Source organism: Podarcis erhardii (assembly GCF_964252035.2).
Source record: "Podarcis erhardii genome assembly, chromosome: 13".
Classification (NCBI taxonomy): domain Eukaryota; kingdom Metazoa; phylum Chordata; class Lepidosauria; order Squamata; family Lacertidae; genus Podarcis; species Podarcis erhardii.
This window is the reverse complement of record NC_138502.1, coordinates 21,418,347-21,434,859: the sequence shown is the minus strand read 5'-3', so window position 1 is coordinate 21,434,859 and position 16,513 is coordinate 21,418,347. Positions and strand designations below refer to the sequence as shown.

Below are 16,513 nucleotides of genomic sequence, written 5' to 3'. Positions count from 1 at the left end.
TTGTTTCAACTTAATTTGACAAGATGTGACCCCATTCCTACATTGATCAGTTGGTGTAAGAAGGTGACTGCATCCATCTCCTCCTCTCCTATTTCCTGTTTTTTAATTGATTTTAATTGATTTCTCCCCTATTTAATGCACCTCAGTTCTTAACTGCAAGATTGTACATTTTTTTTCTGCCTGCACACAGAAGTTGTATTTTCTTTATTAGGGGGATCTATAAGTGAGGCACTGCTGGGAGAAACAGATACACTGAGGTGCAGATTGTTCAAGCTACTGAAAATATGTTTAGTCTGGAAGAAACCACAGCACACCCAAGGACCGCAAACTTATCCTAAAACTGTTAGAGCTCAGAATGACAGGGCCTTTCCTGCCCTTTCTGCTTTGTGCCAGCATGAGCATTGGAGAAGACTCTGATAAGTACTTCTATTGTTGTGGTTTATATTCTCAAAGGCCTTGAACATACATTTTCTGGAGTTTGTTTAGCAGGGCAATTATGTGTCCATAATTATAGGGGTGATAATCATCTCCCCATCTGCAGACATTGCTGTCTCTGCTACATACAGAAAAACAACTGGAAAAACAGTGGGAGTTGAATAGTCTGGTAAACCTGTATGGCATACCCAGCATGTGTCTCAGAAAAATTGGGGCATCCCAATTTTTAACATGAGAGACCAGTGGCATTTTTTGTCACCAAGCTCTTGCATGATTTTGCACCACAATTTCCCCTCTCGAAACCCCCCCTCACTTTTTAAAGGGGTCATGCAATCTTACACGGTGCCCACAAACACACATTTTTGGGCACCATTCCTTGGGGAAATTGTCTTGCAAAATCATGTGAGATCATGACAACCAAAACCACCGCCATTCATTCATGAGAGAAAAAATGGGAATATGGTGTTCAGAATGATTTTTCCTGGATTTTGCTATCACTGTGTTGGAGGGTATGGTATTATATTCTCCCAAAATCAAAGTAGAATCATTCACTTGTACTTAGTTCATTGTGGTTTCTATTCTCTTGGAAAGAGAGAAAAGCCATTTCTGAACTTCAGAGGAGGTGGAGTAGCGGTTTTCATGGCCCCACCATGCACGCAGAGGGATTCCCGGCTGTGTCACTTCCTGGCCAGGCAATCAGCTGGCTCTGGGGGTGTGGCCTGCCCAATTTAAACCAGGACGCAGCCAGGGATCTCCCTCTTCGCTGCATGCCAGCTGTTGCTGCTTTTTCCACCCTCCCACTCTATAATGTTTTCGTTCCTTGACCTTGCTATGGACCTTGGTTGGTCACTGTTGAGGGGCCTGGCAAATTGACAACAGCCACTTGGTTTTTGCCTACCTCATAGCAAATCATCACAACTTTCTTGGTATTGGTGGTTATGAATTGGTATTGCTGTGTAGATGAAAGAGGGGATGTAGCGCCATCACCTGCCCCATATATTGATAAAGGATTCGGGGGGGGGCTGTCCAAAGCCTATGGATGTGATGGCCTAAGGCACACCCCCAATCGGTGACCCTGTGTCATCAGGACTTCCCCTATTGGTGGTTAACCCTTCCTGGACTTCAGGTTGATGGGCTGAAGTTGGATATAGTCTGCTGGACCAATGCCTAAGCCAATACCGCTCATCACCTGTAACCAATAAAGTTGTGACCTTATTTAGCCCATTAACCTTAATAATTCTGTCATGTGTCATTATTTCCACTGGGGGGCGGGAACTCGCCACACAACTTAATAACATGAATATTATGCACAAATTCTAATGAATGTAAGTTGAAAAAGAACTCTGCCATGTTATTTTCCTCCCTCTATGAACATAAAATAATATGTGATAATGTCTTGTATATCCTACCACAATTCAACCAGGCTCTTATGCAAGTGGTTTATTGGCTGTGCTCCTTCACATATTGTATAGAAAGATGCGTCAGAGTCATGTTGAGGAGAATTGAGACCGAGTTACTTTAAGGCAAGGCAAGGCCCTTGTTCAGAATACTATATGAGTTTCCCCTAAATGATATAATTTGTCCAATGGAAATAGAAAAAGAGAATAGTTACAAAATAATAATAATAATAATAATAAATTTTATTTGATTGTTGTTAGCCGCCCTGAGCCCGGCTTCGGCTGGGGAGGGCGGGATATAAATAAAATTTATTATTATTATTTATTATTTATTATTATTATTATTATTTATATCCCGCCCTCCCCAGCCGAAGCCGGGCTCAGGGCGGCTAACAACACTAAAACAGTACAACATTATAAAAACATTATAAAAAGTAATTAAAATCAAAATTGATCGCAACCATAAACTAAAGTTTTGTAAAGATTGCCAAAGGAGGGAGTCAGGCTGCGCCCTGACCAAAGGCCAGGTGGAACAGCTCTGTCTTGCAGGCCCTGCGGAAAGATGTCAAGTCCTGCAGGGCCTTTGTCTCTTGTGACAGAGTGTTCCACCAGGTTGGAGCCGCAGCCGAAAAAGCCCTGGCTCTAGTTGAGGCCAGCCTAGCCTCTCTGTGGCCTGGGACCTTCAAGATGTTTTTATTTGAAGACCGTAAGTTCCTCTGTGGGGCATACCAGGAGAGGCGGTCCCGTAGGTACGAGGGCCCTAGGCCGTATAGGGCTTTGAAGGTTAAAACCAGCACCTTAAACCTGATCCTGTACTCCACCGGGAGCCAGTGCAGCTGGTATAGCACCGGATGAATGTGATCTCTAAGCGAAGACCCCGTAAGGAGTCTCGCTGAGGCATTCTGTACCCGCTGGAGTTTCTGGGTCAGTCTCAAGGGCAGCCCCACGTAGAGCGAGTTACAATAATCCAGTCTGGAGGTGACCATCGCGTGGATCACAGTGGCTAGGTCAGGGCGAGAGAGGTAAGGAGCCAACTGCTTAGCTTGGCGGAGATGAAAAAATGCTGCCTTTGTTATAGCTGTAATCTGCGCCTCCATAGAGAGGGAGGTATCGAAGATTACACCCAAACTCTTAACGGACGGTGCTGGCACTAATTGCACCCCCGCAAGAGATGGGAGTTGCCCCCTCAGTCCCATGTCGTCCCGTCCCACCCAGAGGACTTCTGTCTTCGAAGGATTTAACTTCAACCGGCTCCCACGTAACCATCCAGCCACAGCCTCCAAGCATCTGATCAGTGTGTCTGGGGCCGAGTCAGGGTGGCCGTCCATCAACAGATAGTGTTGGGTGTCATCAGCATACTGATGGCAGCCCAGCCCAAAACTCCGGACAAGCTGGGCGAGGGGGCACATAAAGATGTTAAAAAGCATTGGGGAGAGTATTGCACCCTGGGGCACTCCACACACCAAGGAGTGGCGGGATGACAATTCCCCCCCAAGCGCCACCCTCTGTCCCCGACCAGAGAGAAACGAGCGCAGCCATTGAAGGACTATGCCCTGGATCCCCACGTCAGCAAGGCGGTGGTCCAGGAGTTCGTGATCGACCATGTCGAAGGCTGCTGACAGGTCTAGAAGAATCAGCAGCCCCGACCTGCCTCGATCCAGCTGCCTGCGGAGATCATCTGTTAGGGCGACCAGAGCCGTCTCGGTCCCATGACCAGCGCGGAAGCCGGACTGGAATGGATCCAGAGCTGATGTTTCATCCAGAAACCTACCAAGCTGTTCAGCAACCGCTCTCTCAATCACCTTACCCAGGAATGGAAGATTCGAAACCGGGCGGTAATTGGATAGATCTAAGGGATCTAATGATGTTTTCTTTAAAAACGGACGCACCACTGCCTCCTTCAGTTCCCCTGGGAATGTCCCGGTGCCAAGGGACAGATTGATGATATCCCCCAGGGGGGCCCGCACCTCGTCTGGACACGCTCTAATCAGCCAGGACAGGCACGGGTCGAGAGGACAAGTGGTGGGCTTTCCAGCTCGGAGGAGTCTGTCCACATCGGCTGGGGATATCTGGTCAAAGTGGTCCAATACTGAACCCGAGGACAGTCGAGGGGCCTCCAGTTCCTTTATTGTATCCAAATTGGCAGGGAGGTCATGGCGGAGCAACAGGACCTTCTCCGCAAAAAAGCTCGCAAATGCCTCACAGCTGTGTGTCAAATTATTATTTAAATTTGGCTGTCCTTCGAGGGACGTTGTCAGGGGCTCAGAAGCAGAGGCACAGGGAGGAGAGGAGGTGGAGAGCGAAGGGGAAGAATCTGAGGGCAGTGTAGGAGAAGATGACAGTGGCCCGAGAGATTCCATGAGCCTCTCCAGCGAATCAGAAGATTCATAGAAGGGGGCGCCGATGGCCAGGGCAAGGGGGGTCCCAAGGGGGACGCTCCAGAAGCAAGGGGCCAGCGGGGACTCCCAGAGCAGCAGTTGGAGATCAGGACCAGCTTCCCCACCAGAGCGTAGTGGGGGGGAAGAATCCCAGGTATCGGGACCAGTGTCTTCTTCCCCAGCAGGGAGAGAAAATGAGTCAGGGCTGACCATGCCTCCGTCGGAGAGTCAGAGAACGGAGGGGAAGTCAGGTCCAGCTAGCCTCCCGGAAGAGGGAAGCAGTGACAGAAGCAGTGTAACGGTCAGGAGGAAGGTCATGGGCTGGGCGCGAGCGCCAAGTTCAAATGTACAGGCGCAGAGAACCCGGATTGGGAACCAGGTCCTAAAGCCCGCCGGAGGCAGGGGGGAGGAGTCAGGGGACTCAGCATCAGAAGAGTCCAGAAAGGGAAAGACCCCAGCGGACAGGAGGACCCAGAGGAGGAGAGAGCAGAGGAAGAGGTGGAGCAGGGCTAGAGTCTTAAACTGGTGTATGAGGGGAGGAGATTCAGACGGAGCTTCGGCGGTCTAGGGTTTAAGACGTAGAGCTGCGTGCCACGGCTTTGAAATAGAAACTGAACTTCAATAAAGACTTTTGTATATAACAACGACCTGGCGTTGGTCCTCTGTGAGCTGGGACCTTGGGCAGCTCTGACAGACGTTAAAGACCGAATTATACTAAATAATTGCGCCGGGCGAGAGCTAGCGGATGCAATGGAGGCTGAGAAGTAGGACTTCTTAGCGGCCTTCACTGCCATCTTGTAGGTTTTCATAAAAACCCTATAAGATGTTCTTGAAGCTCCATCACGGGCACCCCGCCATACTCGCTCTAGCCGTCTGAGGTCCCGCTTCATTTTCTGGAGCTCCTCGGTAAACCAGGGAGCCCGGTTTCTGCGGGGTCGCAGAGGGTGCTTAGGTGCGATCTCATTGATGGCTGCCAGAAGCTGGGTATTCCAGGCCTTGACAAGCTCAGTCAATGAGTCGCCAGGGGGAGAAAGGTCCCACAAGGCTTGACGGAATCTATCAGGGTCCATCAGCCTCTGCGGGCGAGCCCAAATCGGCTCGCCACCTAAGCAGGGTGGGGGTGGAACGTCAATCCTGGCTTTCAGGGCATAGTGATCAGACCATGGCACCTTCATCGAAGGAAACATGATCACATCTATACCGACACCAAAGATCAGATCCAGCGTGTGGCCTGCTTGATGTGTGGGGCCCGAAACAAACTGGGAGAGCCCTAGTGTCGCCATGGAAGACACCAGGTCCAGAGCCCGTGAGGAGGGAGTGGCATCAGCATGGATGTTGAAGTCCCCCAATACCAATAGGTTAGGGAACTCCAAGGCCCAGCCAGCCACCGCCTCCAGCAGGCCTGACAGAGTGGCTGCTGGTGCGCTAGGTGGCCGGTACACCAGCCAGACAGCCAAGCTCACCTCGGAGCCCCACCCTAGGCCAACACATTCAATGCCGGGGATCGATGGCGATGGTAGAGCCCTGAATGAACAATCTTCCCGGATTAATAACGCCACCCCTCCCCCCGGCCCACAGTCCGCGACTGGTGGAGGACGGAGAAACCCGGGGGCGCCATCTCTCGTAAGGTAACAGTATTCCCTTCGCGCACCCAGGTCTCAGTCACACATGCCAGGTCAACCTCCTGCGAGGTGAAGAAATCTCGCAGGGTGGCGGTTTTGTTGCCTATAGACCTGGCATTGCACAACACCAGTGAAGGAGGTGAGTAATCCTTGCTCACCCTACCCTCGTCTCTCGGGATGGGGCGCAGATTGGAAGGGGTACGAGCATATCCGTATCTCGATCCCCTTCGCATATGACATCTGCCCCCACCGCCATACCTCCCTCGCCCCTCCACAGTAGGAATCCCAAGCCTCATACTCGCCTCCATTTACTGAATATAAAAGCAAACAAACAAAAAACAATCACACCAAAACAAAACCAATCCCCACCCCACTCAACAACCACCCCACCCCAACCCAAAATAAACCAAAACAAAATAAAAATACATGGATAAAAACCACCATTTATGGTGGTACAACAAAGTAAAAATAAAAACACTTTAAAATATATAAAAAAGAGCCCTCCCCACAAACGCATGGCAGAGCGGCAGCAGCAATGTTCCGAGGCCTCCTTGGAGCCTTATATGCTGAGGTGGAGTCTGGGGCCCGCCCCCAGGCCCAAGATGGAGAATGGGCTTGCAGGGGGAGCGGTCCTCCCCAAGACTCACCGGCAAAGCGGCAGCAGCAATGTCCCGGGCCTCCTTGGAGTCTTTTATGCTGAGGTGGAGTCTGGGGCCCGTCCCCAGGCCCAAGATGGAGAATGGGCTAACAGGGGGAAGAGCCCTCCCCACAAACGCACGGCAAAGCGGCAGCAGCAATCTGACTTCCCCCTTGAACATGGGGATCTTGATTCTGCAATAAGCAGGTCAGATTAAGTTTTCCTGAAGCCTTAGAGCTGTATTAATTTCTGGGAGGTAGGAGATGCAGAAAGGGACCCTTTGTAGAACAAAAATGGATCAGTCTGGTTAAATAAACAACATGTGATGTTTATGATAGAAGCAGTGGCGTAGTGTGGGGTGCAGGGGGGCCCAGCCGCACCGGGCGCAACATCTGGGGGGGGCACGCTCGCACTCGCGGTGCTAAAATCAGTGCTAAAAGCCACAGGTTAGGGGGCTATCAAAGTACCACTGTATATTCCTTTAGGAGGTCAGTTTGCAGGGGCAAACAGAAGTATACCAGATCCATTCATTCATTTCATTGGCACTTATGAGGAAAGGCTTACTAATGCCTTGTGCCCAGCAATAGAATATAGAAGGCAAAATATTGACTAGCCAGTCCAAGCATTGCCAGCATGACACTTTCATCACACCCACAATATTCATTGAATATGTGTTATGGTAACTATGATTTGAACACATTACAAAAATGTGTGTGTGTGACAGAGAGAGAGAGAAAGAGAGAGGAGGTGGTGGAGGAGGATGGTGTCTTACATACACTCGCCAATCACAATACCTCATGAATTGTACCAATGAGGTGACCTTTTCATTGGTGGGATTGTTTCTCAAGTTGTGTTCCTTTATAATACACCCTCTTTCATGGAACAGCCTTCACAGATTGTGATTCATGAATCAAAGCAAGAATTCAGTTTTTATCCTCTTTCTCTTTTCTTCATTCTTTTATATGTTTGGACTATATCAGTTGCTTGACCCATATTCATCTTGGTACATAGATTCTCAGCTTCTTGCATGAACAGTGGTACCTTGGGTTACATACGCTTCAGGTTACATACGCTTCAGGTTACAGACTCTGCTAAACCATAAATATTACCTTGGGTTAAGAACTTTGCTTCAGGATGAGAACAGAAATCTCATGGCGGCGGTGCAGCCGCAGTGGGAGGCCCCATTAGCTAATGTGGTGATTCAGGTTAAAAAACGTTTCAGGTTAAGAACTCACCTCCAGAACGAAGTAAGTATCTAACCTGAGGTACCACTGTATTGAGTGATATAATATTAATAATAATAGGTTGTTGGAGAGATGGCCAAAATAAATTCACTCTACATCTCCCTTCTTCTCAGCATTTCATTTTAAAAGTTAGGAGGCATGTCATAGTATTGAAGTGATTTACTACATATAAGTGTATCAACAAATGTGAGAGTGAATAAAACATTGAAAAGACATTCTTTCTCTGTCTTCTCTTGGATCTACAAAAAGTAGTAATGGTGCTGACTTGGCGCTGCATAATAACTCTTAGTATAGTCACTGTGGTCTAAACCACTGAGCCTCTTGGGCTTTCTGATCAGAAGGTGGGCAGTTTGAAGCCCCAAGATTGGGTGACGTCCCGTTGTTTTGTCCCAGATTCTGCCAAGCTAGCAGTTCAAAAGCATGCCAGTGCAAGTAGATAAATAGGTACCACTGCAGTGAGAAGGTAACAGCGTTTCCATTGACCAGAAGTGGTTTAGTCATGCTGGTCACGTGACCAGAAAGGTGTCTGTGGACAAATGCTGACTCCCTCAGTCTGAAGCAAGATGAGGGTTGCAACCCCACAATTGCCTTTGACTGGACTTAACCTTCCAGGGGTCCTTCACCTTTTTTACCTTTACATGCCAACCATAAAAATTTGCATAAATTGAAAAGCCAACATCAATAACAGTTAGTGGCTGTTGACTCTTAAGAAGGTTGATTAATCTGGGTTGTATTCTACGTGAGTCAGCATGTTTGGGTAGGGGTAGATAGATGGAAAGAAACAAGGGATCGTGACTGCATGTCTGTATCTGGGAATGAAATGGAAGTACTTAAATAAAGAGTACAGATGCCACCTTAACAAGGTCCATACACAAGGTCCAGGTAAGGGAGTCTGCTGAACTGCTCCTGAGGCGGCCACCAGACACTCCTTGCTTCTTTATGGGTTTCTCCTCCTTCCCCTGGCTCAATGTTTCCAAGGGCCCTGTCTTCCTACTCCCAATTCAGGCTCAGCAACAGCAGCAGCAGCAGCAACTCCAGCCCCCTCCCCCTTGACATAGGCAGATAGGCAGAGCCGTAACTAGGTGATCTTGCGCCCCTGGCAGAACTGTCCACATTGCGCCCCCTAGCCATGGACAAATTAGCTCTTCTTTCCACCTCTCCTCCAACCCCAACCCCTCCACCCATTCAATTCACCCTCTATTTATAAAAATTTCTTATGAGGCAATAATCAATTTTTATATTTAAGGACATATTTTTAAGCAAATTTTGTGCCCCCCATCGCCTGTGCCCCATGGTGGGGCCCCACCTTGCCGTCCCCTAGCTATGGCCCTGCAGATAGGCAGGTAGTTTTCTTCCTCCTCCTCTTCGCTTCCTCCTCCTCCGTATCCTGGCTGCCCTTTCCCTTCCCTTCCTACTCCTGTAATTTCTGGGATATCACCACAGACCAGCGGCCAATTGCTTACATATAGGCACTGGTCCATGAACCACCATTTTCAGTAGCGTTTTTCCAACAGAGAGAAAATAACAATATATTATTACCTTCAGTCCCTATTTTATATTTATTCGTGGAAATTTCAGTCAATAATTCTCTTTGACTGTTGAGTATGAAGAGAATAAATATGCAACTTCACCTTGTGAATCTTGACTTGCAAATAATTTCACTAAAATGTCAAAGAAAAGGTCCATTAAGATCGTTGAGATTAATTTTCAGGTCAAGAAAGCTTTAGAAAGCTTTAGAAAGGTTGTTTCTTGGTATATTTAACCCCTGTGAAGTACTGTATGTGTCGGTCATTATACTATTCATTCTACCATTCAGATAGCATACTTGAAAGGGGGGGGAAGGGAAGTTCCATCTGTTTTTAATTCTCATATAACTTAGTCTTTTCCTGATTTTAGTTGCTCCCTGTTATTCAAGTCAGCCCTGAACAAAAGAATATAACATTTAGGGGAAAAGATGCAAAGGAGTAACCCAGCACTGGAGGATAAGATAGAGAAGATCTCCACAGCCACCATGTATTTTCCTTTGGTGCTCAGGTAGGCAGGAACAAAGGACAACCAAACACTGCAGAACACCATCATGCTGAAAGTGATAAATTTGGCTTCATTGAAAGTGTCTGGCAACCTCCTAGCAAGGTATGCCACCGTGAAGCTGACAATGGCCAGGAAGCACATATAGCCCAGGACACTATAAAACATGACAGTTGAGCCTTCATTACACTCTGCTATGATTTCCCCATTGACAGAGTACATGTCTGTATCTGCGTATGGGGGAGAAATACTCAACCAAAGGGTACAAATTCCTGCTTGAATAAAGGAGCCTGAAAACATGATAGAGTTTGTCAGCTTTTTCCCCATCCATTTTCTCATTCTGGATCCTGGTCTCGTAGCCATAAATGCCAGGACCACAGTGATGGTTTTAGCTAACAAGCTGGAAAGAGCAAGAGAAAATATGATGCCAAAAGTTGTTTGTCGGAGTAAGCAAATTAGCTGTCCAGGTTTTCCAATAAAAAGCAAGCAGCAGAGGAAACACAGTAGGAGGGATACGAGAAGAATGTAGGTGACACTTCGGTTGTTGGCTTTGACGATGGGTGTGTTCTGGTGCTTCACAAATATTATTATCACTAAAGCTGTGATCAGAGCAAGAGCAAGAGCAGACAAAGCTAAAGTCATTCCTAAAGGTTCCTCGTATGAAAGGTAGGTTATGACTTTGGGAATGCACTGGTTCTGGTGGATGTTTGAATATTGATCTTCTGGACATTCGGTGCAGGCATCCATATCTAGAATAAAATTTTAAAAAATTGGATACTTTTATAGTCCTTGTTGGAGCTGCATTAAATCTCTCCTCATTCCCAAGTTCATTAGCCAAGGGTTGTCATTCAACTGCAAACTCCTCACATGCGAAGACTATCCATCTTTGCTTTTAAGCAAAGAACAATTCCATCAGATATGAGATATCAGCAAAGAAGGTGTTTTGAGGTATATGGCACATTATTCCACAGATCCGAGTCCAGAACTGGGGGGAGGCTAAATTAGCATAAAACTAATTTAAAAAGTCACAGCCACCTTCCACCCTGATGAGCATGATGTTATAACACTGGTCTTAAAGATCTACATTGGCTCCCAGTACATTTCTGAGCACAATTCAGGCCCTGTATATATATTCAGGCCCTGTTCATCCCAGACAATAATGTCCAGCTCCGAGGGCCTTCTGATTAGTCACGAAGCTTCATGTTTCGGCACCAGGGGCCGGAGAGCAGGTGGTGGTGGGGCTGGTGCGCATCCTGGGGGGGGGGGTATGCTGCCTGCAGGGGCGTGGCACCCTGCGTATGTGGGGGGCAGCTGCGATGGCACTTACTGGGATTGCACTGCCGGGGGCTGTGCGTTCTACCCGCACTCCTCTTCCTCTGCCAGTGCTTCTGATGGTTCGCTCACTGCTAGTAATGAAGTTATAGGGAACCAGGCAGAGGGCTTTCTTGGTGTTGGCACCTGCTCTGTGGAATGTCATCTCATCATATGTCAAACAGTTAAACAACTACGCAAATTTTCAAAGACATCTGTTGGAAGCCGCCCAGAGTGGCTGGGGCAAACCAGTCAGATGGATAGGGTATAGGTAATAAATAAAAAATAATAAAAAACATTCTATTGATTCACATGTTTTACTTATTTGAAGAAATAAATTGAGATTAATAGGTTCTCAGATCATGTAATTTCAGTTTCTCAGTATACATATCTTTTTTGTTTTTGTTTTTGCTTTATATCTATTTTCCTATGGTGGGGTTAATAAAAATGGAATAAGTAATGCGTACTGAATTTTTTTGTTATATTTGCCTTTGGAAAATTATAATGAAGATGAATTTTTGAAAATTCAGTTTCCCCTTGATGTGTCTCACAATAAAGTTCTGCAGTGAAATATAGAATAAGAGATATTGCTTCCAATACCAATAGTTAGCAAAAGATATATAATAAAACCCATTTGGTGTCCTTCTAAGGCCCTGGCCAGAATTGCTGATATCAGAACATGGAAGTCTAAATAGTAGCTTGCTTTACTACATGTCTTAAATTTGGACTGGGCTACTTCTGAAAATGAATTGTTTACATTGTTGGTGGAAAGTGTACTGCATATGGAATATTTTCAGCATTCAAACAAGATAATGCACATTTTAAGCATGATTGTTTCCCCCCTTTAAAGCCATATGGTGGGTTTCAATGTAGCACTCTGTGGACCAAGCACATGGTGAATGAGGTCCACGCACGGACTGGCACTTTCCCCCCTGTCCTGCCCCTATTCTCCATGAACTCCATAATTATTCCCTGGAGCCTTGTGGGAAACCCAGAATGGGTTAAGGAGCAGCAGGGGGGAAACAGCAGGGAGGTTCCATTGCATGCACAGGCCTTGTTCTGCACGCACAACAACTCAGCTGAATACCAAATATAGTCACATCAGTCTTGCTGGATAATTGTGGAATTCATTCTGCACTTATTAATATTCAATATATTACTCACCTTTTACCAACAGATCCCAAAAGATGCAACATTTTAAAACTGTACATTAAAAACAGTTATGATACTGTTAAAATAATTAGTAGTACAGGAATGTCCTGAAAACACATACCTTAAGTGTCAAAGGCGCATTGACCTCTGTGACAACCATATCTCCTACCTGTCTGGTTAGAAATCTTCCCTTCTGGACAAGGAACACATTCATAACAGCAAAAAGGCTCCCCTTCCTTCTTTTTCCTACTGTAACCAGGATGGCACTTGTCATTACACAGAGAAGTGGGAAGAATCTATAAATAAATGTCCAATTTTATCATTTTCATTATAATTCGCATTTCATTGAATATCACCACACATTGAATAACAGACTTATCTTTCCCCCTTCCATGGTGCCATTTATTTATCAATTAAGACTACATCTTCTAATTCCCCTTTTATTCGATCCCCCCCCCTATTCAATTTAAACTGCTACATTTAGATTAATCCTGCTAACACTTTATATTGCTTTGCATAATTCTTGAGGTATACTGCAAACATTTTCCATTGTTTCTTAAACTTGCTGATTTCTTATTCTGTTAGTTAATATGCCAATTCTGCATATTCCAATCATTTTATCTGCCACTCCTCCTTTGTTGGGTTCATTCTCTCTTTCTATTTCTGAGCATATACCTCAGACTGCTGTAATTGCTTAAAGAAATTCTGCAGTTCTGCAGGGACTTCTGCTCCTAATACACCTTGTAAGAAGGTTACTGAACTTTTTATAACATTTTTTGATTTCATTATATATCACCTCCCAGAATTCCCACAGAATTCTACATGTTCACCACATATGATAAAAAGTAGCCTCCCTTTCTTGACACTTGCAACAGGTACTTGATTCTGATTTATACATTTTCGCTAATTTACTCGTCATAAAATACCACCTATATATAATCTTCATGAAGTTTTCTTTCAACGTATCACAATCTGTAAATTTTAAATCCTTCCTCCACAATTTTTCCAACACACTTAATTCTATACTGTGTCCTATATCTCTTTTCCTTTTTTTTTCTTTTCTGCTTCATTGACTATGCAAAAGCCTTTGACTGTGTTGACCACAGCAAACTATGGCAAGTTCTTAAAGAAATGGGAGTGCCTGATCACCTCATCTGTCTCCTGAGAAATCTCTATGTGGGACAAGAATCTACAGTTAGAACTGGATATGGAACAACTGATTGGTTCAAAATTGGGAAAGGAGTACGACAAGGCTGTATTTTGTCTCCCTGTTTATTTAACTTATATGCAGAATTCATCATGCAAAAGGCTGGGCTGGATGAATCCCAAGCCGGAATTAAGATTGCTGGAAGAAATATCAACAACCTCAGCAGCCACGAAATTAAGAGACGCCTGCTTCTTGGGAGGAAAGCAATGACAAACCTAGAAAGCATCTTAAAAAGTAGAGACATCACCTTGCCAACAAAGGTCCGTATTGTAAAAGCTATGGTTTTCCCAGTAGTGATGTATGGAAGTGAGAGCTGGACCATAAAGAAGGCTGATCGCCGAAGAATTGATGCTTTTGAATTATGGTGCTGGAGGAGACTTGTGAGAGTCCCATGGACTGCAAGAAGATCCAACCTATCCATTCTTAAGGAAATCAGCCCTGAGTGCTCACTGGAAGGACAGATTGTGAAGCTGAGGTTCCAATACTTTGGCCACCTCATGAGAAGAAAAGACTCCCTGGAAAAGACCCTGATGCTGGGAAAGATGGAGGGTACAAGGAGAAGGGGAAGACAGAGGGTGAGATGGTTGGATAGTGTCTTCGAAGCTACAAACATGAGTCTGACCAAACTGCGGGAGGCAGTGGAAGACAGGAGTACCTGGCGTGCTCTGGTCCATGGGGTCACAAAGAGTCGGACACGACTAAACGACTAAACAACAACAGCAGCAGCAGCAGCAGCAACAACAACAACAACAATATCTCTTTTCCAGTGTATCATGGCTGACCCATGTCAGTCTGGTTTCATGCCTGGTTATGAGGAGAAGGACAGGGGACATGTCAATGGCTTTTGCTGCCATTGACCATGGTATCCTTCTGAGTTGACGTAGTGGACTCTACTTCTCTGTAACATCTGAAACAAGGGGGCTGTAGATCTGGTGTCTATGTGAGGAATCCCTTGAGGCTGGTCAAGATGCTGAAGCTGATGCAAATTGCTTGACAGCTTCCTGGGACACAGTATTGGCAACCAGTCACACCACTGCTGAGAGAATGGCGCTGGCTACCAATTTGCTGCTGGCCCATGATTAAGGTGCTGGTCTACTTCTGATGCCCAGAGATGACATTGAAGGGTTTGTGAAAGTGATCAAATGCTACCACTCAGTGGATTTGTAACTGGCTGACTGACCGAACCCAAAGGGTGCTCACCAATGGTTCCTCTTCATCCTGGAGAAGAGTGACTAGTGGGGAGCCACAGGGTTCTGTCTTGGGCCCGGTCTTATTCAACATCTTTATGAACGACTTGGATGATGGACTCAAGGGCATCCTGATCAAATTTGCAGATGACACCAAACTGGGAGGGGTGGCTAACACCCCAGAGGACAGGATCACACTTCAAAACGACCTTGACAGATTAGAGAACTGGGCCAAAACAAACAAGATGAATTTTAACAGGGAGAAATGTAAAGTATTGCACTTGGGCAAAAAAAATGAGAGGCACAAATACAAGATGGGTGACACCTGGCTTGAGAGCAGTACATGTGAAAAGGATCTAGGAGTCTTGGTTGACCACAAACTTGACATGAGCCAACAGTGTGACGCGGCAGCTAAAAAAGCCAATGCAATTCTGGGCTGCATCAATAGGAGTATAGCATCTAGATCAAGGGAAGTAATAGTGCCACTGTATTCTGCTCTGGTCAGACCTCACCTGGAGTACTGTGTCCAGTTCTGGGCACCACAGTTCAAGAAGGACACTGACAAACTGGAACGTGTCCAGAGGAGGGCAACCAAAATGGTCAAAGGCCTGGAAACGATGCCTTATGAGGAACGGCTAAGGGAGCTGGGCATGTTTAGCCTGGAGAAGAGGAGATTAAGGGGTGATATGATAGCCATGTTCAAATATATAAAAGGATGTCACATAGAGGAGGGAGAAAGGTTGTTTTCTGCTGCTCCAGAGAAGCGGACACAGAGCAATGGCTCCAAACTACAAGAAAGAAGATTCCACCTAAACATTAGGAAGAACTTCCTGACAGTAAGAGCTGTTTGACAGTGGAATTTGCTGCCAAGGAGTGTGGTGGAGTCTCCTTCTTTGGAGGTCTTTAAGCAGAGGCTTGACAACCATATGTCAGGAGTGCTCTGATGGTGTTTCCTGCTTGGCAGGGGGTTGGACTCGATGGCCCTTGTGGTCTCTTCCAACTCTATGATTCTATGATTAGCACTCCTGAAACTGATTCTGAAAGAGACATAGACTTGAATTCCCTAGTAGGAAAATACAATGCTGTGATATTGGTGGTTCTGATCCCATTGAGGCCTTGGGAGATTTGTTGGGGAATGATATCCCCATATATTTTCCTGCTCGTATTTTATAAAATTACTACCTGAAGACAGTGAGTAAGCAGCATACTCCAGGACCATCTTAGTTTTAATGTTCCATTTTTTGAATCCCCCTTCCCAAGTAGTTCTGCTGCGAACCATTTACTCTGTTGCTGGCAGTTGAAAGCACTAATCTTTCAGAAGGCCAGCTGGTAATCATTTATTCTTTGCCTTTTTATTTTCTGTGTACAATTAAATTATTAGTTATTGTTTTATTTCTGTATTATGAATGTTGCATTTGATTGATTTGCTGATGTTTTAACTGTAACCATCCCTGGGATTATGGGAGAAAGGATGGGAAATCAATGGAAATACTATACACCTGAAATTAGGGCTATGAACCAATTTATTATGCTTACTGTGAATATATGTACAGTTTAGCCTTACATTGCAAGAATTTCCTGAGTCTACAGTGACCCTCTTTAAATGAAACCAACCCAGGGTACATGTTGGAAGCTGGAAGTTTTGAAAACTTTTCTGAATGCAAAACAGGGTGCACTAATTGGAGTGTATGTAACAATATTGAAAAAAAAGTCTTCAGGCACATTTGAACAATCCATTTCCACTTTTTTGGAACAAAAAGATTTACAAGTCTTCCTAGCTCACCTGGTTAAATGTTCTATGCCACACAATGCGTTCATCCTGAATGGTTAATTCCTTGCCTGGAGGAGCTTGAAGATTCAGCCTTCCAATTTTGACTCTACCAAAAGATTGATTTGGAAACATTACCCAGTTGGT

General features: G+C 45.5%; 1 protein-coding gene across 2 annotated transcripts in view; it reads right to left on the bottom strand.

The window, feature by feature from the left end:
* The window catches only part of LOC309326381 (vomeronasal type-2 receptor 26-like), a 21,340-nt gene extending 4,827 nt beyond the window's left edge, over positions 1 to 16,513 (bottom strand). Inside the window, exons 1-3 of one of the 2 annotated variants that reach the window (XM_081835034.1) lie at positions 16,382 to 16,513; positions 12,374 to 12,453; positions 9,259 to 10,490 (exon numbers count right to left, since the gene is read on the bottom strand). In XM_081835034.1, the coding sequence (XP_081691160.1) occupies positions 9,589 to 10,490; positions 12,374 to 12,453; positions 16,382 to 16,416 (1,017 nt within the window). In that variant the 5' untranslated portion in view covers positions 16,417 to 16,513 and the 3' untranslated portion in view covers positions 9,259 to 9,588. Of the gene's footprint in view, positions 1 to 9,258; positions 10,491 to 12,325; positions 12,501 to 16,381 lie in introns of those variants that run through there. The other variant, XM_081835035.1, reaches the window with a different exon arrangement.